At 37.6% G+C, this 25563-nt stretch overlaps 1 protein-coding gene across 2 annotated transcripts in view; it reads left to right on the top strand.

Moving 5' to 3' along the window:
- The first annotated feature begins 9821 nt into the window (after positions 1-9821).
- The window catches only part of LOC127811054 (ubiquitin carboxyl-terminal hydrolase 14), a 51500-nt gene continuing 35758 nt past the window's right edge, over positions 9822-25563 (top strand). For both annotated transcript variants that reach the window (XM_052350770.1, XM_052350769.1), the window contains exons 1-3: positions 9822-9935; positions 10015-10131; positions 10555-10726. In XM_052350770.1, the coding sequence (XP_052206730.1) occupies positions 10036-10131; positions 10555-10726 (268 nt within the window). In that variant the 5' untranslated portion in view covers positions 9822-9935; positions 10015-10035. The remainder of the gene's footprint in view (positions 9936-10014; positions 10132-10554; positions 10727-25563) is intronic.

The following is a 25563-nucleotide window of genomic DNA, read 5'->3' as shown; positions in this document are numbered from 1 at the left end:
GGATACTCATCCCAAAGCAAAAGTTATAGAGTATTCAACAAAAGAACTATAATAGTAAGAGGAACAATTCAAGTAATAGTTGATGACATAAATATTGAAATCCCAAAACCTAGAAAAGATTGTGAAAATGAAGTAACCCAAAATCTTGAAAGACTCTCATAAGAACATGATGATTCAAACATTCTAGATTCAGTTGAAAGAGATCAAGAGCTTTAAGTAGAAAAAGAACCAACATTTCCAAGAGAAAGAAAATATGTCAAAGAAAATGAAATCATAGGAGATCCATCTAAAGGCATTAGAACTAGATCATCCATTAGAAATGAATGCCAATATGCCATTTTTTTATCTCAAGTTGAATCTAAGAATGTCAAAGAAGCTTTAGATGATAAAAATTGGATTATTTCCATGCAAGAAGAATTAAATTAATTTGAAAGAAGTGGAGTTTGGAAATTGGTGCCAAGACCAAAAGACTATTCAACTATAGGCACAAAATGGGTATTTAGAAATAAAATGGATGAAAATGGCATGGTCATAAGAAATAAAGCTAGGTTAGTGGCTCAAGGATATAGCCAAGAAGAGGGTATTGACTATGATGAAACCTATGCCCCTGTGGCTAGACTAGAAGCCATAAGGATGCTATTAGCATTTGGTTGCTACAAAAACTTTAAACTATACCAAATGGATGTTAAGAGTCCATTCTTAAATAGATACATTAATGAAGAAGTTTATGTAGAACAACCCTCTAACTTTAAAGATAATAAGTATGAAGACCATGTGTTCAAACTTTTCAAAGCTTTATATTGTCCAAAACAAGCCCCTAGGGCATAATATGAGAGGCTTAGTAAATTTCTCTTAGATTAAGGATTCAAAAGAGGTCAAATAGATACAACCTTATTTATAAGAAACCATGACAAAGATATATTATTAGTTCAAATCTATGTGGATGATATCATATTTGGATCCACAAACAAATCTCTATGTGATCAATTTGCAAATCTTATACAAGGAGAATTTGAAATGAGTATGATGGGAGAACTTAAATATTTCCTAGGATTGAATGTTAGCTGACATGACATAATACAATTGGAATGTTTCAATTGTCTCACAACTGCCATTTTGTGTCTCTATAAACATTAAAGAATATATATTAATTCATCAAAGAATGCCCATATTGTCTTAAATGCATTAAATGAACTTAAAAGATGAAACTGACAAGCATTTAATGTGTCCAATAGCTATATTTTTCAAAGTCTGACAACAATTACTTGACCAATATATGAGTTTACTTGATTAATATGATGACTTACTCAATTGGACTTTTCACTCAATCAAATATGTGATAGGCTCGCTAGAGTATGACCAAGTCATTACTCGACTAACACAAAAGCCACAGAAACTTTGCATTATTCACTTGATTACAAGGCTGAGATTATTCGACTAACATAAAACTTCCCTCGAGTACCAACTTGGTTACTCGATTGCTTTTAGGTCTAGAAACCTAAACAAAAACCAATCTATCTTCACTCGATTAATACATATATTTACTCAATTTATAAAATAGATTAGTCGATTGAAAACTAAACTTTACTCGAGTAAAAACTACCCAGATTACATAGTTTTAGAGATACTCAATTTTTTAGAAAAGCTCACTCGAATGATGAAAGATCCTTACTTGATTTCAAAAGCTCCATACTAGATTTAGCTTTAAGATAACAAAACTTGCATAACATACTTGAGTAGAAACATATGATAGGCGATTGGACCAAGTCATATACTCAATTGTTTTTAAAAGAATGCTGAGCAATACTCGATTGATTATAAGAAGGCTTTTTCATAATTACTTGATTTTCATAAAGATTTTCTCACAAGCTTTATAGCATACTCGACTAATACAAAAATATACTCGACTATTTTAAAGAGATATACGAGTATGAAATTCTCATTCTTAAGAGAAGAATAAAATGTTTTGGAAATTACCAAATTTATCGAAAATATATTTTTTAAAAATTATTTTCTTAATAAATCAAAATACAAATTTCTCAACATCTTATGTGCGTAATAAAAGCTATTCGGAATGTTTAATTGCAGAAGGATATCTTACAAATGAATACTTAACATTTTTTTCTAGGTATTTGGATGGAATTGAAACTAAATTTAATCATGTTGAAAGAAATTATGATAGGAAGCTTGGAGAATCAAGTAGTGAAGGAGTATCTGCTTTTATCAAAATTGGGCTTGCTTTTGGAAAAGCAAATTATCTATTTTTAAGATTTTAGTTTTAGGAAAAGCAAATTATCTAAGCTTACATGAGATGAATGGTTGCAAGCCCATCTTTATGTTTTAAAAAATTGTTATGAAGTCCAACCATTCATCGAGTAAGTGAAAATTATATATTTTTAAATTTTTAGTTTTATCTTTTTTTTTCATTAGCCTTATATATACATAGTGTACTTTTCTTGAAGAGAACATAAACAGTTGTTAGTTCGTTCCTTACCACATAGTTTCCTAAGAAATATGGATACTATTCACTACAATGATTTTGCAAAGTGGTTTGAAATTCAAGTGAGTATTGCACACATTTGCAAAAACTGACATTAGTGATGCTTTATAAATTTATTAGTTTATATACTAATTTTTAGATATTTTTTATGTTTGTACTGAATAGGTGACTAAAATACACAATTCAAATAGTGAAGGAGTGTCCGATCAATTATTGTCACTTGCTCGATGTAATATCCCAAGTTGAAATAAATAAATATATCATTATTATGTAAAGTATTGCATATTTTGTGTTGTTGAGATAAGTCTAAAAGACAGTTTAAGGATTCGAAACTACCAAATCAATGGAAATGAATACCTAGAACATAAATACCCAAAGAGAAAGGTATATCATTGAAGAGCATTTCGAGGCAAAATTTATGACGCGAAAAGAAATTAGAATGGGAATTGTTTTTAATACAACTGCGATGCAGCCTAGGAAATAAAATCATCGTAAGGGACTTTTGAAAAAGCAACGGAACCCTAAGAGAATTTAAGTGTTGCATAAGGAACAACCCTGAAGTGGGTTTGAGGCAAAACAAAAGGATTTACAATCAAACGTGATTTTACATAAGTTTTGGGCCTAAGTGTAATTTTAAATTCTAGGGTTAGAAGTGATATTTTTTCAAATTTGTTGGGATAAACGAAAAGAATGGAAATTTGGGTTCAAATGGTAAGATATCAAAGCTTAGAGACTTCGAATAAGGGTCAAAATGGAATTCAAAAATAATAAGGGCTAAGAATGTAAAATTTCAAAAGGCAGCCATGGCCACTGCCGACCAACGTCTGGCTGACGTCGTTAGGGTCATCTAAAGGCATGAAAATGGGCCCCAAAGCATGGTGGGTCAATTGGGATCGGGTATGGCCGAGAAATGGCCAAGTATGGCCGTGATTAGACGTCGGTAAGATGGGGTATGGCAGAGGGTCACAAAAAATTCAAAAGAAGGGTGTTCGTGTCAAATGGAGAGTAGCATTGGGGTGTGGTCGACTCAAACAAAATGAATGATGATATTTTGCATTTTTCATACATGCATGATGTACCCTTACTTAGATGATTCATCATCTAACCTAGGCTTTGCCCCTGGAATATTCGAACGTTTCAGAAGAAGATGTAGCAAAAGTAGGCATGAAATAGGCATGTGACAGCACTTAGCAAGTGTATAATGTTTTATGATTATGAAATTTATGTATTTAAGTTTCTGCTATTTGGAATTTTGAACGTTTTGAAAGTCAATGATGTATGATCTGATTTATGGCAAATGTTAATGTTAGGTTCAATTCTTAATTCCGCTAATGATGAAATAGCTAGTATAGCGTATATGATGTATGATGATTTTTCATATTAGATAGGTAGATGGAAATTTTGGGAATTCTAGAATGACTGTTTTAGGCATATAAAGGTTATATAAAAACAAATAGTCAGAATTTCCCGAGTTATAACATGCCCGGGAAAATGGGGTGTTACAGTTGGTATCAGAGCAAATTAGGTAGAAACCTAATAGAAAATAACCCAATGAACACTAGTGACCTAGTGATGGCCTTAAGGGATTAAAATCACGAAGTTTGAGATTTTTGCAAAATAGTTTCTAATGGGATTTTTGATGAAATGCCAGGATGGCTGGACATTTTCCTGAATAGGTTCTAGTTGATCATTGGGTTAATCGAATTAACACCAGGGAGCCAGAACTCGATGAAAATATCTATGAGTTTTTAGCAAAGATGGAGGACATCATTGAGGATATTCCACCCAGTTATTGTCAATATCCTGAGTTATTGTCAATATCCTGACTTAGTTCATTTCCTAATGGATTTTCTTATCGACGTCCTGGAAGGAGAATTGAAGACCTTTGCCGAATGGGTTCGGCAGAATGAAAACTTCGATCTATTTTTCTATTTTTGTGATAGACTTTGTCATCTATTAGAAGAACTGTATGAAAAAGTAATAAAAGAGGAACCAATGGAAGAAGAAAAAGAACAAGACCCAAGTGAAGACAAAGAAGAAGAAGAAGAAAACGTAGTAAAAATTGAGATTGAAAATAATCCCCTTGAGTTCGAATATATCAACTTTGATGACGAGATGGATTCAGAGGAATCTCAAAGTGACCATGAGGGACCTGCCTCAGAGTTTAAAGATGAAGTTGATGCATGGATTTGTAGGCCCACTAGTCCTAAGTGAAAGGACACTTAGTAGTTGTATTAGATTTTGTTAAATATCGTATCAAATAGTGTTATATCCTTAATATTTTGAGAATCTATGAAAAATATGCTTCACTATTTGAATTAATAATGAGTTATGGATCAACTGAATATTTCAAAGTAATGTAATTAACAACTAAAGCAAGAAGTGACTCAATAAAAAGAAGTGGTGGAAGAAGAGCAGAAAAGAAATAAAGAGGAGTATAGAAATGAAATCTAATATAGTAATTTGTGATAGAAATTAAATCTTATTTTGTATGTGAAACAGATCAATGTTTTACATTTTGTGCTGTATTGTTTTACTTGAATACGAGCCTTTTGTGAGATTTGATGTTTAGGTTTGAATGAAACAAGTTTGATAAGTATCATGGACAAGTTGTTTGGTTTTGTTTTATAGGTTGTTTGTTTGATTATATGTTTTATAGGTGGTTTTACAAAATAAATTTATTTTTTATTTGAGTTGTGTAAAGGTAAAACTTTTACTGGAGGTCAAGCATGTCACTGATGAAATTTTAGTGGGGACCCCAACCTTCACTAATAAAGTATTAGTGACAACTTATTGAATATTTAATGGAGCTGAAGTTGCCACTATTGAACTAAATCTATTTTTAATAGAGGATGCCAATGGTCTCTACTAATAATTTTTACTACAGATCAAAGTTGTCCTCCATCAATATGAGTTTTAATGGAGGTTAGAACTGTTCTCCACTAATATCACTTTTATTGGAGATTGGGGTTGGTCTTTACTAATGTGAGGTTCAGTGGAGATCTTAAATGGGTTCCACTGATATTGTTTTTAGTGGAGACTATTTAGGATCCCCATGAGTATGAGTTTTAGTGGAGGCCACACTTGGCCTTTACTAATGCAATTGTTTTTATTGGAAGCCTAAGTTAACTCTTAGTAAGGTGAGTTTTAGTGGAGACCTCAATAAGGTCCCACTAATATTGTTTTTAGTGAGGACTATCTTTGATCTCTATTAATATAAGTTTTAGTTGGGCTTCACTAATATTATCTCTTTAGTGACAAAGACAACCTTAGCTGTCACTAATCGAATTTATGACAACATCTATAGTGGCATTCCATCTAGCACAAGCTGATTTGCACTAAAACAATTAATATGAGAGTTTTCCATCTTTAGTGGGGGTAGCGATTGCCACTAAAAGTCTTCCATCTCGTAGTGACAATTTCTATATATTTTCAGATAAGGTTTTTGAACAAAAAAAATAAATTACATAGGCCTCTAAAATTATTTTTAAAATACAAATGTCTCTTTACAAATAACTCAAAATATAAAAGGTTTTAGTGTAATTTATCCATTTTTTATTCATAACTTATAAATATACTATTAAAACCTCATACTTGGTATAAGTGATTTAGGAAAACTTGAGCCATCCTTTATAATATTTTTTTAAACAAATTATCATTTTTTTATTACTTCCTTAAAAAAGCATACTATAAAATAAGCACACAATATGTTCATATTAATTAAGTATACTTATTACATCTTATTTTGAATTTGAACATTTTCTATTGATTAGTGTTAATCAATTACAAATATTCCATTAAAATAGAAACATTTTTAGGTATTGCAACCACTCACTTACAACCTAGCTCCGAAAATTATTTTTCACTTATATGCTAAGTCAAATCTTTGCACTTTAATAAATTATAGTTGCACCCAAAATTTCCAAATTAATCATCAATAATGTTCATCTAAATAATTTTTCTCTATAATTATCACTCCAAATTTTGTAAAACTTTGGAGGTGTTATACCCATACTTTTTCAAAAGAATTTGGTTCTCCAAATTCGTTTTTCATTAATTATTTAGATATTCACTTAAAGACTTTTTTTCTTAAAAATTAGTAACTCTAAGATCTTGTAAACTTTTGGGATGTTACAATTTACCTTGCTTCTCCTTTAGTAATGTGGAACTTGCCCCTTATTTATCAAGTTGTAACCATTGAAGGTCCAACTATCAACCATTATTATTTGCCTTCACGTGCTTTGACTACCAACTATTTATCAAGTTATAACTAGTTATTCTTTGCCTTCAAAGAATGCAATTGCATTATAAGGTTGTAATTAAACAGATCGAGCAAGTTCAAATTGACGTAACATGAAAACTATTGGTCCGAAAGTGCCATGGAGAGCAACAAAAGTCCACAAATCACCTAATTGACACCAACGAGTAAAATCTCCTTGGGCTTCAAGACCCCATAGTAACAACAAAGAATGTACTAAACTATTAGCATGAGTAGATGCTAAGAAATTGTAGCCTTCCAAATAGGAACTGGGCAATCCATGAATATACCATAAAGTAACAAAGGTTGTACCTATGAACCAACCCCCTAAAGCAAAATAGGCACAAGGAAAGAGCAATAAACCAGACCAGCCTACAAAAATGAAACGGTCCCTCCATAACCAGTCATCCATAATATCAAATAAATCACTTTCGTCTTTGGTAAATTTACCAAAAGCTATAGTCATAGTAATCCTCATATTCAACTACTTCGACCATTTTCGAACACCTCATAGCATTTTCAGGGCGTATTATTTATGTATGATTTCTCACGCACTGCCCCTTCTAATGGGTTTCGAAGATAAAAATCCTTTACTTTATTAGTCTATAACTTGACTAAGGTAAATCTATGAACTCAATTTGATTATTTCTTCTTATTTGTACTAAGCCTAAGCATCTGAACTATGAATTGTCCTTTTATAACATATCAACTTATAGACTATCAATCAGATAGATATATTTTTTGAATGAAAGAAAATTCAAGGAACAAGTGGTTCACTCTCTTGTTACCAGTTGATCCTTAGTCAGATCTATCCCCTTATTCCATCAACTAATCTTAATCTTATTCTTGGATCTTGTTCGTGATCTCGAGAAAATCAATAGTTTTATAGATTCTTCTAATTTTTATGTATATTAAACTACTAAAGTATCAGAATTTTATTTATTTATTTTACTTTTTTCATTTTCTTTTAGTGTCTTCTTTGTTATGTCCCTTTTGCTTTAAATGAATTTCAAACTCCAAAGTATACCTTTCCACAAGTCGAAGAAGGAACGATACTTCAAATATTTTTCTATTTATTTTTCATTAAACTGGAGTTATAACCCTAGTTATATATTGCACATTCAATATTTTTTGTGGGCAAATTGGTAATTTTATTGAAGGGTATAATGGATATTCTAGTTGTTTGAGGACATTTTGGGAAGTTCAACATAATTTTGTTGACCTCGCTTATTTTTATTAGAGATCGTTGATGTTTTTTTTATTGGTAAGACAATATGATACATTTTTTGTAAAGTAAATGAGAGCAGTATAGTTTTCAAGATATAAGGATACATTCTATAACTAGATCAAACCTTAGAGACTTTACCCATCCCTCTACTATTTGTACGAGTACAAATTAAATCATATCACTATAATATTACCATGAACATAAATAAAGTTTACAATTTTATAATGACAACAACTTCTTGTTTGCCTAAAACACTATGCAAAAAGAGGGTGTGGTTGATAGATAACATTGGCCACATGATATGTCAACTTGGCAATAGTTGGGTGAACTAAATATATAACATCTTGGCACTTATTCGACCAAGTTATTGCAACCATTTGTTATTGGTTGGATAATGCCTTCATTAACTAGGTAAAGCCTAGCAATGGCATCTTTTTGGGTATGCAAACTATTTGTAGGAGTTAAGTGTCCTTAAAGATAAAAAAGGCAACCTTACTTATAAATACTTTTGAGTATGATCACTGTCCTTACTTTGCTCAGTTGGCTAATCTCTCTCCTCGTACATACTAACTTGATTAACCAACATTACCCAAGGAAAGTGAACTTTTTGCTGTCAAGCTTTCATCATTAGATCAACTCACAAATCTACCAACGAGATCTTAACATGATCAAAAACCTATTTAAAGTTTTGAATGATTATTTGGAAAAAAAGCCTATATGAAGAAAAACAATTAACTATTTGAGCGATAAAAGAATGAGAAAGCTAAGCTAGTATACTTGGCGCACATCATCCACACATTGAGATTTAAGAGAGATACATTTGCGAAGAGGGGTGGGCTGGGAAAGAGGGTTTGATTACGATGAAATCCATCTTCTCCAAGATCAAAATAAGCAATGACATTGCCTGACATTGCCCTTAGGGCATAGCTTTGCTAGAAAGGAAGTACACTCTAGGGTGTTACTTTTTGGATCTTCAGGTTCAGTGTTTGAGCCCTGACCAGGAGGAATCTTAGTAGTTAGAATGATTTTGAAAATTAAAAATCGCTTAGCACCCTCACATTTGCGACAGGGTTAGGGATCGAACTAGCTGAGTCATCTGATTTACATCTTCTACTGATATCGTGGAGCCGAATAGTGGAGACGTTAGTTAATAAAAAAAAAAAAGCAATGACATTTTGAAAGATATAAAATATTTAATAATATTAAAAATAAAAAATTAATATTTTAGTAAGGGTATGTTTGATAGCATGGAAAATGCATGAAAAATGTCTCATCCAAGAAATTGAATTCCATGTTGGGTGTTTGACACACTATATTTTTCATAAAAATGAATTCTATGGTACAACCATTAAAGTTTGTTTTTGACTCTTTTTCATGAAAAATTCCATCTAGGGGGAGATGGTTTTTGTTTTCCATATAAGTTGGAAAATACTTTCCTTTCCACCTAAATTCAATCAAACACACCTAACCTAGAAAATAAAAACCACTTTACTCTCTTGGAAAATGAATTTCATAAAAATAAACTTTAAATGCTTGTACTATACATATTTTTTCATAGAAAAATTAAAAATATTTGATTACTTTCCATATATTACACATTTTTCATGATAAATGCGTATAATTAAACACACTTTAATATCTATTTTGTTTGGATTGCCTCGAAGTATTTGTATTTCACATCAAAATAAACTCTTTACTTGGAAAATAGTAGTGCAAATCATACAACTGCGCTAATAATTTAACTTCCAAAGCATTTTACGTTTTTAACCCCATTTTTTTACACCCACTTTTCTTTCTTCCGTATATTTTATTTTCTTTGGTTTTCGTCGCGTTGGCAAAAACCCTTCAAAATCACAACCGACCGAAGGCTGAACCCTCGCGAGAAGGAAAAAGGACTCATTTGAGAAGCAACGAAGACGCTTCCATCCCTCCCTGGTGGTTTGCTCGAGGTTAGGGCAAAGAATATATAAAATCTATACATAAACTGGAGTGTACCGATCGCTTTCCAATCTTCATTCCTATTTGCAGATTGTGGATTTGAACTCGGATATGGAGCTCTTGCGAGCGAACCTCTCTAGGGTTCGAATTCCTGAACCCACCACTCGAATCTACAAGCAAGAGTGCTGCATTTCTTTCGATACTCCGGTACTTTCTTCACCTTTGTCTCTTCTTTTAAAATTCCCGTCTCTTTGGTTGCCGTGAAAGCCTGTGGGCAGCTGGCCCTGTTTATCGCAATGAAGAACCAAAAGAATTCGAAATCGTTCCCTTCCTTAACTAGTTCGCTGTATCAATCTGCACAGACCTAACCTTTCAGATATACGAATATGCATATATGTATATGTTTGTAGGTTCTATATATGTTTATAATTAGGGTGATTGAGGTATTCTATTTTATTTTTCTTATTTTCACTTTTTACATTATAGTGTTTTTCTATCTCCTTTCTGGATTTTCTTGACAACCAACCAGAGGAGCAGCATCTTACTTTGAACCTACCCTGTTTTTTGGCGATCACTTGTTTTCTGACTCTGTTAGACATGGCTTTTCTTTTTTGTTTTTTCCCTTTCCAGAAATCTGAAGGTGGGCTGTTTGTTGATATGAACACATTTCTTGCCTTTGGGAAGGAATGTGTGGAATGGAATTTTCAGAAGACTGGAAATCGAGTTTATTTGCATATAAAGCAGACAGAAAAGCCAGTTTCTGAAGATAGACCTCGGAAGAAACCCACCCGGTTGGCTATAGGTATCTCAGTTAATGTGGAAGATCCTTGTCTTTTCTTAGAGTACTGTTTTTCATGTTGTCATCAATGTCATCATCTGGTTGAAGATGTTCTGTTGTTACCGTGCTCTTCCATCATTGTGGCAGCTGCTGTATGCCTAAGACTTGAGTTAAAGTATTTAAGGGGTTGTACAGTATTAACTTGCTGCTATCACTTCTTTAGCACAAGGCATTTGTAGAAAATGATTTCATTTTAAGGTGTATGCTGAGTATCCAATGCAAATGCAAATGCAATGAATGAATGAATTTAACAGGTGAGCCATGAGCTATGGTATAACTGTATTGCACATTCAGGTTGGAATATGTTTATTCAAAGAGTAAGTAGTATGTCCTAAGTGTCCCCAACTAGTTATCATATAAGGTGGAGGAACCATTGTGGGTTGTTATTTCTGCAAGTTGTAGAAAGCAATTGCTAAAGAAGAGGAGTGGCTGGTGGTAGAGACATGTCTAACACTCTCTTAGGAAGGTTGCCACTCAAGTGTCCTGTATTCAGTTTCCTCAATGTTATTTTAGTTATGACTATGAGATTATGCCCACACATGCATGTTTTGGATAGAGTACAAGTGTTGAAAAAGAGTTAGCTATTTTGTAAATCGACTTTGCACTTGCTTGATTGGTGGCATTTATTTTCCTAGAAGCTAAGGTTTCTTGTCCCCAAGAAATCACAGTAGCTGGGCCGCCCTCGAAAATTGCTTAAGTATGTCTGACAAGTATTCCCAAGTGGTGTGGTCTGGATGCAAATGAGACCATTGCATCAAAACTTGTGTAATGGGCAGTCTATTTTGATATATCACTCGTTTCTCCATAACAACCAAGGACTCAATTTCCATTGTAAGATCTTCATCTATTGGAGAAAGATTAGTACTGGTGGTTGGAGTAGGTTCCACTGATTTTTTAAGCAAAGATACATGGAACACAAGATGGCAATTCACATTCAGCTGCAATCGATAGGCCACCTTCCCAACCTTGGCCACAACTAGAAAAGGCCTGTAGTATTTAGAACTCAATTTAGAGGCAGGAAGATTAGAAAAGGAATGCTGTTGAAAACGTTTCACCCTTAGGTAAATCTTATCACCCACATTCACATCTTCTATCAGCATACTACTTCATATGGTTTTGGGCTGCGACTAACTCCTCCTTAATCAATGTTAGCATATCTTGCCGTCACTGCAAGTATTGATCAACCATGGCCACTGAATTAGGGGTTCTCTTTAAGGAACAATGATAGATGGAATTGTACAGCCATTGAGCCAAGAATAACTGCCTATTCCAGCTTTTGGGTTTTGAAAAACATATGCACTGCAAATAGGCTTGCAAGTACTGATTTACCCTCTTCGTTTGTCCATCAGTCTTTGGATGATGTTGTGGACATATGTAATCCTACCCCCAAACTTTTAAATAGTTCTTGCCAAAAAACATTGGTAAAGATCTTATCATTGTTAGATACTATAGATGTAGGAACCCCATCTAATTTCACTATAGAGTCCAAAAATATTCGAGCAACCTCTTGGGCTGTGAAGAGGCGAGTCAAACTCAAAAAATGAGCAAACTTTGTAAGGATGTCAATCACCACTAGAATAACAGCTCTTTCTTTTGACTTGGCCAATCCTTCCACAAAATCTATAGAGATTCCCACCCAAGCCTACTTAGGTATATCCAATGGCTACAATAAACTGGGGTGGGCGACTTGTTCATGTTTGCAATGCTAAGCACATGACAACACAAAAACGGTCACATCTTTCAAGTCGGTCCAAAAGAACAGTTGCCTCACCTTGTGGTAGGTAGTTGTCAGATTACAAATCTGACAGGAGAGTTCTCGAGGAATTGAGAGAGATCAGAACGGAGAGAGAGATTTAGAGAGAGAGAATTGGAGGAAACTAATTTCCAATTTCATTCAACATCTGCAACTTGGCGCGGATCAGCATTGTTTATACTGATCTGAGCTGAGTTTAGGCACCAAAAACAGTTGCCTCAACTTGCCCACTTGCGCCCCCTTGCGCTTATAACCTTCTAACAGTATGCTGGAACATTCCTTCAGCTATGCCAAACAAGGTCTAAGTATTATAAGCTACCATATAGGCAAGGGTAGCCTAATTACAACAATTGCTTAGCTAGCTACCGGAACAATCCCCACCCCCTTAAAGCGTTTCTTGTCTGCAAGAAACAAGCATTAGGGAATTGGTACGGGGTGTTATTGTCCGAGTGAAGAGAGGACCACTAGACCAACACCTGAATAAGAGGGACTCCATTTCGGTGGATCACCCTTCTGTCAATAATAGCTGTTGGTTCGACGTTTGCTGGTACTTCTCTCGCCATAGGAGGCAACGTAGGGGTCGATCTCTGTGTTCCCACAACCTTCTTGAGAAGAGACACGTGGACTATGGGGTGTATCCTGACATTCTTCGGGCAGTTGTAGTCAGTAGGCCACGACACCTATTTTCTCCAGAATTAGAAATGGTCCATAATACTTGGGATTCAGTTTGGATATGGGTTTGTTAAGATTAGGAGCACTAGGATCCTCTCAATTCCATGCCAATCTCTCTCACTCTTAGTTGAAACCAGAAACAACAATAGAAATAATAAATTGAAAAACAAGAACATAATTTAAATGAATGAAAATAGAAATGAAACAATCAAACCATAAGAAGTGAACACGCGCAAGTTATCCTGGTTCGGATTGCACGAGTTGTAACCCTACATCCAGCGTCCAAACCCCTCATAGAGCAGTCTTTCTTTATTGATTAAATCGATTAGTACAATGACAACCTTTCTCTTTTTATACTCGAGTACAACAATCCCTCATTCCACAAGATTACAAAGCTACCTTTCTACCCTTTCTATCATAATGAAATTGCACTCAATAACAATAGAAACGAGAAGATGATTGATCACTCTTTTCCCTCTCTATCTCACCCAAGTACAATCTTCTTGGAGATTACAAACGACTTTCTTGGACACAAATCTTTCCTCTCACACACTGCAATCGGACATAGAGAACTAGAATGAATCATTTCGCACACACACCCCATGCCCTCTATTTATAGAGTAGGCAGATATGCCAATGAAGACAAACATATTTACAGTTTAACCCTCCCATCTGTCACTAATTACAAATTGTGATATAAACTCCTATTTAATTCTTCATTGGCCCCTTAAATGCACTGATTTCACTGATCTTCTTATCCTATACTTGAGACAACATTTTAACAATTCTCCACCATTGTCTTAAGTATACTTTAACCTTCATCCATACAAGCCTTGGCCTTCCAATAGATGAGCTTGACCTGCTCTAATCTAGACTGCTGCACAACCTGATCACTCAAAACAACAACAAACATTAAGAATATCAAAACGTTGCTGTAAATTTCAACAATGGAACACCTTGGACAATACTTCCAGCTGCATTACCAATACTAGCAACTCTTATTAGGATTGATCCTCCTTCTCAAGGATTTCCCTAATTAATAACTTTCCTAACATCAATATGATTGGTCCTTTCCATGGTGGGACTGAATCTAAGCCAAGTAGACTACCCATTGGCTATTTCACTTTCTCTACCTAGACATTCCTGTTGTGTACCTAAGGGGGCTGGTAGGTAATTGTAATTGTGAGAAATCTAGTCAATTAAATGCAAAAGTGGCAACCACTTTTGGCACCAACTTCTGCTAGGACCGAGTATATAAACTCGGCCTGCCTCATGGAGAAGGCATCGAATAACATTTGAACAATTTCCAATTCTATTCCCCTCTCAGTTCTCCTTCTCCTTGTCGTTTCATCTTTTAGTTTTCCCCCATCTTTCTCTAATTCCTCTTTCCCTACATAATTCCTGCCAAGTTCTCTCTACAAAACGAGAGAACACCTTGTTGAATCCAGAGGATTCAACAATTGGTATCAAAGCTTCGATCTTGGCCCCAGAACTTTGACAAGTTATACCAATGGCAGACGACACCCGTATGAAGCAGATGGAATTGCAGCTTCAGCAGGTGACGGCCATGCTGATGTACGTGCAGGCTAGAGTCGAATCGATAGAGGACTCGATCGGAGTGGTGGTGGACAGACGGATGGAGGAAGCCTCGGATTGATTGCGGGGATATGCACAATCATATTAGATCAGAGATGAGAGAACAGAGCAATATGCTGCAAGATCAGATGCAATAGTTTATGCTTATGTTTTCAAGCCAAGCGCAGATGAGGATGTCTCTAGATTTTCCCTCACGAGAAAGATCAGAGCCGATACTACCGGGAACTGTCACTTGCCAGAGGATGGTAGGATCATCGGAGGTGAGACTGATCCAGTGGCAACGGGATCGATGGAGTGGATAGGAGGTCGGAGATCCAGGTAAATTCTACCCACCACAACTTTTCGGTTCCGAAATTGGAACTACTAGTGTTTGATGAGGCTAAGCCACGGTGGTGGATTTGACGATGTGAGAAGTTGTTCGGAATACATCAAGTAGTCGAGGAGCAGAAGGTTAACCTGGTAGTGGCCTACTTGAAACGTAGGGGATGCATGGTATCAAGGATGGTCAAGAGTGAGAGAAGAATGTAGCTGGAATGACTTCTCGAAGGGATTATGTGAGAGGTTCGGAGAAAGGAGGACTACGGATCTAGTTGAGGAGTTCAACAAAATGAAACAGAGTGGATCGGTGCAGGAGTATCAGCTCCAGTTTGAGGAGTTAAAATCTTTGATGCTCAGTAGGAATCCATACTTGATTGAAGACTATTTCGTGTCAAGTTTTATCAGCGGATTGGGAGAGGAACTCAGATTCGTGGTCAAGATGACAAGGCCAAGGACGGTCCAGGAAGTGGTGGAGAGTGATATGCTCTAGGAATTAAATGTGGAGGCATTGATAAAGAAACAGAGGAATCAGGGCAGGGGAAACAGCTTGGGTGCCTCACTGCCAAGAAGGGAGATGTATAGGGCTGGGGCAATGCCAAAGCCACCAGCACTACTACTGCCTACTAACATGGGTCAACAAGGAAGCCGAGGAAATGAACAGAAGAGATCATCGGGGTTATGTTACACGTGTGGGGATAAGTACTTCCCCAGACACCAATGCAGGAGGCAATTGCTCTTGTTGGAAGGAGAAGAGGCGTTGGCGATAAGTGATGATGGGGAGGAGGAAGACAACATCACAATATCCCTCCATGCCATAAAAGGAGTGGCTAGTAATAATATTATCAAGGTTGAAGGGACGGTGTAAGAAGGAACACTTATGGTCCTAATTGACAGTGAGAGTACCCATAGCTTTATTGGCGAAGTGACAACTAGAAAAATGAAATGTGAGTTATCTAACACCCAACCTTTAGCAGTGACTGTGGCTAATGGAAGTAGGGTGTTAAGCAAATCAGCCTGCATGGGGTTTTGTTGGACAATGCAAGGGGAAACATTTGAAGTCGACCTTAGGCTGTTGAAGCCGGGGTGCCAAATAGTCTTGGGAGTTGATTGGATGAGAGGGGTAAGTCCTATCAGCTTCGACTTTAATAAGATGGAGGTTACGTTGGAAAAGGGAGGCAAGAGAGTTAAACTTCAAGGGAATATGGAAACAGGGTCATGCAAACTGATCAAGGGAAAGAGGCTGCACAAATTGCTCAAGTGTAAGTTCTCCAAAGTGGCTCAATTATTCTCGATTGAGACTAGTGAGGAGACTGAGGAACAAGGAGAACAAGAGGGCCAATGTTCAATAACTACCAGCAAGCCAACCACAGACCTGTGGCAGGTACAGGAGCTGGCCTCCCTTGATGCATTACTTATTGAGTTTAGGGATCTATTTGTAGAACCTAAGGACCTACCCCCCCCCCCCCCAAAGACCATTTGATCACTCTATCCCTCTACAACCAAATGGTAAACCAGTTAATATAAGATCCTATAGATACACACCAAAGCTCAAAACTAAAATTGTGAAATTAATAGGAGAAATGTTGGACAACTCTATAATCCGAGCCAACAAAAGCCCATTTGCATCCCCCATCCTTTTAGTTAAAAAAAAAGGATGGAACCTGGCGTTTTTGTGTTGATTACCGCCAGCTTAACCACATCACAATCAAAGATAAATTTCCCATTCTCATCATTGAAGACCTCCTAGATGAACTAAACCATGCATTTGTTTTCTCCAAACTTGACCTAAGATCCGGCTATCATCAAATCCAGATGAATCCAACTGATATACCCAAAACAGCCTTTAGAACCCACCATGGGCATTATGAGTTTACAGTAATGCCCTTTGGATTAATTAATGCACCAACAATATTTCAAGCCCTAATGAACCACATCTTTGAGCCTCATCTTCGAAAATTTGTGGTAGTATTTTTCGATGATATATTGACTTACAACCCAACTTTTTCCCAACACTTAGAACACCTTAGAATTGCATTTAGTATCCTCAAACTTAATCGGCTATGCATCAAAAGGTCCAAATATGACTTTGCCCAAAAGCAGGTGGAGTATTTGGGGCATGTGATTTCTTGTGCTGGAGTTCGCATTGATCCCAAGAAGATTTCAGCTATGGTAGCATGGCCTAAACCGGAGAACATCAAGTCCTTAAGGGATTCTTGGGGCTAATGGGTTACTATAGGCGTTTTGTGAAAATCTATGGAGTGATAAGTAAGCCCTTGACATAATTATTAAAAAAGGATAACTTTAGATGGAATGAAGAGGCAGAAAATGCATTTGGACAGTTGAAGCAAGCTATGTGCGAAGTCCTAGTGCTGGGGATCCCTGATTTTAATAAGGCGTTTTTCCTAGAGACCGACTTGTGTGGAACCGGGGTATGATTGTTGTCTCAAGAGGGTTGACCCTTAGCTTTCATGAGTCAAGCTTTAGCCCCAAGGCATCAAGGGCTCAACACATATGACAAGGAGTTATTGGGTATGCTGATGGTAGTGGAAAAATGGAGGCATTTTTTGGAAGGGGGACAATTTATAATCTGAATAGATCATGAGAGCCTCAGGTTCCTTATTCAACAAAAGTTGCACACTAATTTGCAGAAGAAGGGGATGGCAAAACTGATGGGGCTGGATTTTGTGATTCAGTATAGAAGAGGAAAAGAAAACGTGGTTGCAGATGCCTTATCAAGGCGTTATGAGGAGGGAGATTGTGTAGCCATTACGACATTGGTACCAGATTGGTACCAAGAGGTGACAACGAGCTATGATAAAGGAGCCCCTGGACAAAGGAGTTAATGGAGCAGTTGAGTCTGGACAACAACAGCAGGCAGGGGTACACTATATGCAATGGCTTGATGAGGTATCGGGGGTGGTTGGTGATAGGAGACTGTGAGAACTTGAAGAAGAGAATTTTCCAAACCATGCACGACTCGCCCTTGGGGGGACACTCAAGCATCCAAAACACTTACCGCAAGGTTAAACAAGTGTTTTATTGGTTTGGATTAAAGAAATCAGTAAAAGAGTTCATAATGCAGTGCGACACTTGTAAAAGATGTAAACATGAATCAGTAGCTAAGCCCGGACTCCTGCAACCATTAGGGGTTCCAGATCAAGCGTGGGCTAACATAACTATGGATTTTGTTGAAGGTTCGCCGCACTCAGAGGGGAGGAACTGTGTCCTAGTTGTAGTAGATCGATTGACTAAGTACAGCCACTTCATCAGCTTGTCCCACCCATTCACAGCACAAGAGGTGGCTAGAATGTTTCTGGATAATGTAGTGAAGTTACATGGGGTGCCTCAAACGATAATTTCAGACAAGGACAAGGTGTTTACTAGTTTATTTTGGCAAGGCTTACTGAAATCCTTGGGCTCTAAACTCCGCATGTCCACAACTTACCACCCTGAAACTGATGGCCAATCAGAGAGAGTTAATCTGTGCCTTGAGACCTACCTAAGGTGTTTCTGTAATACCCCGAGAGCCCAGAGAAGTTAGTATATATCGAGGATAGTGTAACAAAGGGAACAACACCAGCTGGATACCTTTTGGGCTGAATGTTGGCAAAGAACTCCCAAGTTAAGCGTGCTTGACCTGGGGTAATCCAGGGATGGGTGACTTCCTTGGGAAGTTCGTGTAGGCCCATCAGAGTAAGTTGTTCCGGTCCTTCCTATCGCTCGATCGGGTCGTTATAGGTGGTATCAGAGCCGACCCCCAAGCCTCTGAGCACGGTGGTGGGGCAAACCTTAGCGAGGAAGCTGAGTCCCTGAGGGGGGGTGCGTGTAGGCACCTTAGGCAAATCCCACATCGGCTATGCATCGGGGAGAGATCTGGGACCGGTTGTAAGATCGCATGACGAGGACGTCATGTGCTCAAAGGGGGGAGAATGTAATACCTCGAGAGCCCAGAGAAGTTAGTATATATCGAGGATAGTGTAAAAAAGGAAACAACACTAGCTGGATACCTTTTGGGTTGAATGTTGGCAAAGAACTCCCAAGTTAGGCGTGCTTGACCTGGGGTAATCCAGGGATGGGTGACCCCCCTGGGAAGTTCGTGTAGGCCCATCAGAGTAAGTTGTTCCGGTCCTTCCTATCGCTCGATCGGGTCGTTACAGTTTCTGCTTTATGCAGCCCAAGGAATGGCACAAGTGGTTATCTTTGGCGCAATGGTGGTACAATTCCAGCCACCAACGGTCCATTGGGATGACACCATTTGAGGCGCTATATGGATACAAGCCCAGCCTATAATCTATGGGGGAGCCAACATCGGTGGTAGCAGCTGACACCTATCTACAAAACAGGCCAGAGATTCTACACACCTTGAAAACAGAGTTGGCCAAGGCTCAAAATCGGATGAAGCAGCTAACGAATAAAAAGAGGAGTGAGAGAATGTTTGAAGTAGGAGAAAAGGTGTACCTCAAACTCAGTCAGCCCTATTTGAGAACTCTTTCGAGGTAGCCTGTTACTGAACCAAGCCCCAAGTTTTTTGGACCATATACCATTACTGCCAAGGTGGGACCAGTAGCCTACAAGCTACAACTGCCCGAGGGAACACACATTCACCCTGTGTTCCACGTGTCCTTACCCAGAGGAGCAATTGGAAACCAAATTGCCAGTCAAACCATTCCCATTCCACTCAGGGAGGAAGAGCCAGCCGTCACCCCAGTAGCCATCCTAGATAAAAAGAGTGATTTTTCAGCAAGGAGCCCCACTCACCCAAGTATTGGTGTAATGGTCCTCATTGCACTCAGACAATAATACTTGGGAATATCTGCCAGAGTTCCTCTAGCAGTTCCCAAACGCAGCCAGGTTGCTCAGCATTCTTGAGGACAAGAATTAGCTAAGGGGAGGTGAGTTGTTGTGTACCTAAGGGGGGAATAATTGTAATAAACAAGGAAGGCTGGTACGTAATTGTAATTGTGAGAAATGTAGTCAATTAAATGCAGAAGTGGCAACCATTTCTGGCGCCAACTTCTACTAGGACTGAGTTTATAAACCCGGCCTGCCTCATGGAGAAGCATCGAATAACATTTGAACAATTTCCAATTCTATTTCCCTCTCATTTCTCTTTCTCCCTCTCGTTTCATCTTCTAATTTCCCCCCTTTCTCTAATTCCTCTTTCCCTACATAATTCCCGCCAAGTTCTCTCTACGAAACGAGAGAACACCTTGTTGAATCCAGAGGATTCAACAATTCCTTTAGGGTTCCAGTTGTATAACTTGCAACCTAAAATACATAACTTTCTGTCTAAGTACACTCCACCATAAACCAAATCCATACTTAATGTTATTTCTCCATCCCAAAGGGTCCAAACTTTTACACAACATCACAACAACAGTGCACCTTACCCGGATTGGGATTGGTTTCAACGCTGCTAGACTTACTCTTAGCTCCCAAAACCGGCCTTTAGGCTTTACCACTGTCTTTCCTTCTTATGTTTGCTATCTCTCTTGTGCCTCTTCTATCTACCAGCCTATCAAGATATGCTTAGGTTTGGATAACCTAGGCTATCATAAGCTGTCAATTTCTATTCCATCCTTCCAGCTTCTCCTTTATCTTACACACTCAAACATTGACCTAAGTTCTCAGCTACACCTTGAGAGTCTTTCATGGACAATTTCCGGTGAAGATGCTTTACATTTCACTGGGCATACCATTGAAATACTCACAACTTCCTTATGCACTCCATTTTAATCCTTGGACTTATCTTAGAGGGATCAGATTTCTTATACCTTCTCCTTTGGAATTACTATCATTCATAGAGAGACCTAATCCCTTGGGCTACTCTATAAGGTTAATTTTCCCTTAATTTTCACATGGATAATGGCTGTTAGTGATACCTATTTGACCTGAAATTAAGCCTTCATGTGCTGTTTTAACCAATGGCCGTTTGTTTAGCCTTTTTCTAGACTTTTCCCCATTTCCAGCACCTTCCTTAATTCACAAATAGTCACTCCACCCCTTTAACCTGAAGGGATCTTTCACTTAAAGTCTAAGTTTCATTTCTCTCCAAATTTTCATTGCTCCATGCCATTCATTTGGACAAGAGTGCATCTCCTCTTCTTATACAAGAGGTTTCTATTTTCCAGCCTATTCCTTAGCACTCAAACCAGTGCATAAGTATACTTAAAACCAAACTTTTCCATACCTTATTGGTACCTATCTTGAGTTCTATCGTTTACCCATCCTAGGCATTGGTCTAAACTTTTCTATTCCCTTGCTCATTACCTACAAGATGATTGTCCTTCCCTTTCCTTGCTTAACCTGGATTTTGATCATCATGGGCTGCACCATACAAGACATCACTTGCATACACCCTTTCCCCCTCACTGTTCACGAGGACCCTCACTGTCCAACTATCTTAAACACTAGTTTCTTTTGCAATTCAGCCCTTGCTTACACAATGAGGATGATCAAACACAAGAAATTTCCAGGTTTACCTATTGCTATACCTTGGTTCATAGGTTAGTTTAGGACATTCCCAAAGGACTATACTTGTTGTTCTTCGTTACACAGCATTCCAGATTCATCCCTTGACCTTAGAAACAACTAATTTCATGTCCTATTGGTAGAGTTTTCCTACATAGGTATGAAACCTAGCTGTAGGAGACCTAGGCATACCTATTCCACAACTCTACCACACCTAACCCCTTATACCAGAAGCAAATTCTAGCAAGATCATATTCAATTCCAGCAAGCTCTTACACGCTTGGGAATTTCTTAGGGACACATCATCTCCACTTGATACACTTCACCTAGCTCCACCATGAGACAAGGCCTAGATAGATCCCCCCTAGATCCTAGAGACTGATCTCTAATGAGATTTTGACATATAGAAGGTCTGTTTTGGAGACTTCTACATTTGGTAAACTTACCAAACTATATGATTTCTATTCCCTTATACCTTTCCCTCCCCTAATATCCTTAGCCTTAGATACCTTTCTCTATCTATTCTCCTAAGGAAATTAGGTTTATATTAAAACAGGGACAAGTTTATAGATTCTAAACTTTTGGAAACAAATCCACCATGCATCCTAATTTTCACATCTCAAATTCCCTTGACTCCTAACTCTTAATAGTTGCCTAGTAATACCATTTTCTTATGAGGAGTGCACCCTAAACCTAGAACCTATGCTTCTTTTCCAGCATTTCTAGAAAAAATTATAGGACATCCACACTCTCATAGTTAAATCCACTCATGGTACTAGAACATTCCGGCCTGGTTCTTTCTTGGGATTCCTTTTTCGTGTTTGGGCAATTTCTCTTGATATGGCCCTTCTCATGACAGTGGAAACACTTCATTGGTTTCCTATCATTCCTAGACTTGGACCTAGACTTCTCCCTAGATTTAAATTCTCTATTTTTAGTCCTACTTCTAGTAGTTAGGAGATCCTTGGCTGAACTTGTTCCTTCTAATTTCTGCTGCAACTCCTTAGAGTTCAATGCCCCGAAAACATCTTCTAGGGATAGGTTTTTCCCTACCATGTTTTAATATATCAACAAAGGTTTCATATGTTCTTGGCAAAGAATGCAATAATACAAGGGCTTTATCTTCCTCATCATAGTTAATATCTATGTTTTCTAAGTCAAGACATAGTTTATTAAACTCATCTATGTGATTATTTAGTTTTTGCCCTTCTTGCATTTTAAATGTAAAAAACTTTGCCTTTAAATACAGCCTATTTGACAAGGTTTTTGTCATGTAAAGAGTCTCTAATTTAGACCATAAAGTCTCAGCCGTTTCCATCCTTGAAACTTCCCTAAGAACTTTATCTCCTAAACTTAGAATTAGAGTATTAAAGGCCCCTCTTGTTGATTTCTTTCCTATGGTCACTGAAATCCTTTTTCTGTTCTTTAGTGGCATTCTCGAGCAATTTCTTTTCTGCCTCTTAAGGCTTCTTCGAATCCCAAATTTCTCAACGACGCCCTCGTCTTAATTTTCCATAGATCGAAATCATTTGACCCATCAAATTTCTCTATGTCATATCTAGCAGAAGAGGGTGCGGAAGCCATGACATGAATTAAAACTATAGATTTCTAGGGTTCTTGGCAGTTCTTGAAAGAGTTCTTGGCTCAGATACTAATTTGTTAACATTAGGAGCACTAGGATCCTCTCAATTGCATGCCAATCTCTCTCACTCTTAGTCAAAACTAGAAACAACAACAAAAATAATAAACTGAAAAACAAGAACATAATTTAAATGAATGAAAACAAAAATGAAACAATCAAACCACAAGAAGTGAACACGCGCAAGTTATCCTGGTTCGGATTGCACGAGTTGCCACCCTACATCCAACGTCCAAACCCCTCACAGAGCAGTCTTTCTTTATTGATTAAATCGATCAGTACAATGGCATCCCTTCTCTTTCTATACCCGAGTACAACAATCCCTCATTCCACAAGATTACAAAGCTACCTTTCTACCCTTTCTCTTAGAATGAAATTGCACTCAATAACAATAGAAATGAGAAGATGATTGATCATTCTCTTCCCTCTCTATCTCACCCGAGTACAATCTTCTTGGAGATTACAAAGAACTTTCTTGGACACAAATCTTTCCTCACACACACTGCACTTGAACATAGAGAATTAGAATGAATCATTTCGCACACACACCTTGTCAGCATCTGATATGGAATGATTCAATCATTGATTGGTGATTGATTAATTGATGATTGATTGATTGATTGATGATTGATTGGTGATTGATTATATATGTTTCCTAGATTGATTGATTGTATATATTATTTCCTAAAAGAAAAATTGTATCCTCTAGATTAGATTATGTTTCCTATCTTGGTTGTATCCTAAATTGTATAGATTCTATGATTCTTTCCTAAAGTTAGTTGTTTCCTATTTTTGTAAAGAAGCTTGTATAAATCAAGCTTTTCTAGTGAATGAAAGGTTGAGACAGTAAGGTTATTTTTTTCCAAAACTTAACATGGTATCAGAGCCCTAGAGATTGTTTTTGTTCTACAATTCTCTGGGATCTACAAAGCATATCCTTACCAGTCTTCCCATCTTTTGTTTTTCATCTGAATCTTGGCCAAGAGATGTCTTCCGTCCAAGAACCTACATCAGATACAGCCAATTCCTGCCATACCTCAGAAGTTCCAATTGTTGGAACTCAAAATGGGACCTTGGGAGGAGAATTGCAGTCTCTCCAGGCAGCCTATCGTTTGAACGGGAAAAACTACCTAAAGTGGTCACAACTGATCCGGACCTTTCTTAAAGGGGAAGGGGAAGCTTAGCCACTTGTTAGGAACGGGCCCAAAAGAAGGTGATCCAGCGTTCGCAGCATGGGACGAGGAAGATTCCTTGGTAATGTCCTGGCTTTGGAATTCCATGGTTCTAGAGATTAGTGACACTGTCATGTTTTTGACCACAACCAAGGATATTTGGGAGGCCATAAACTTGACCTATTCCAAGGTGAAAGATGCAGCCCAAATCTATGAAATACGGGCAAGGGTGGCAGCAACCAAACAAGGCTCGAAGACCATCACGGAGTATGCAAATATGTTGCAAACTCTATGGCAAGAGCTAGATCACTACCAATGTTTGAAGATGAAATGTAGTGAGGATGCTGCACTCCATAAGAGATTTGTTGAAAATGAGCGGATATATGACTTCTTGGCCGGCCTCAACAGTGAATTTGATGCGGTTAGAGTGCAGATTATTGGCAAAGAGGATTTACCTTCCTTGAATGAGGTAATCTCCTTAATAAGGGCAGAAGAAGGGAGAAGGGGTGTAATGCTAGAAGCTATCTCCGGTGAGAGTTCTGCCCTAGTGTCTTTAAAAACTTATAATCAAAACAAAGGCCCTAGGGATGAAAAAAAACCAGTGGATAGGGATTCTTTATGGTGTACCTTTTGTAAGAAACCTAGGCACACCATAGAGAAGTGCTGGAAGCTCCATGGAAAGCCATCTAGAGGGGGACCAGCGAGGAGTCAAGTGCATATAGCAGCAGCCAACAATCAGCAACTGGAACCGAGAGGATTGGAGCATGGGGGACAGTCTCTTGAACTCAACAAGGCAGAAATTGAAAGACAAAAAAATTTTCGGGGATCTCTAGACAAAAAGGCAGAAAAAGGTAGCTCTCTTGCTCTCACAGGTATTGCTTCCTACACTTTTTCCTTACATGCTTCAGAAACTTTACACTAACATTGTTGGATCCTAGACTCAGGTGCTTCAGACCACATGACATCCCATCCACAATTGTTTACTTCCTATCAGCCTTGTCCTAGCTCTAGAAAAATTACAATGGCAGATGGCTCACTCATTACTGTTGCTGGTCAAGGAGATATTCTTCTCAACGATCACCTAACCTTCAAGAATGTCCTTCATGTCCCCAAATTATTTGCTAATCTTATATCTGTTCAAAAACTTATTGAGGATACTAATTGCAGTGTATCTTTTTAT

This window comes from Diospyros lotus, chromosome 10 (genome assembly GCF_014633365.1).
Source record: "Diospyros lotus cultivar Yz01 chromosome 10, ASM1463336v1, whole genome shotgun sequence".
Lineage (NCBI taxonomy): Eukaryota > Viridiplantae > Streptophyta > Magnoliopsida > Ericales > Ebenaceae > Diospyros > Diospyros lotus.
The sequence above is the reverse complement of the archived record's forward strand: the minus strand, read 5'-3'. Positions and strand labels throughout refer to the sequence as shown.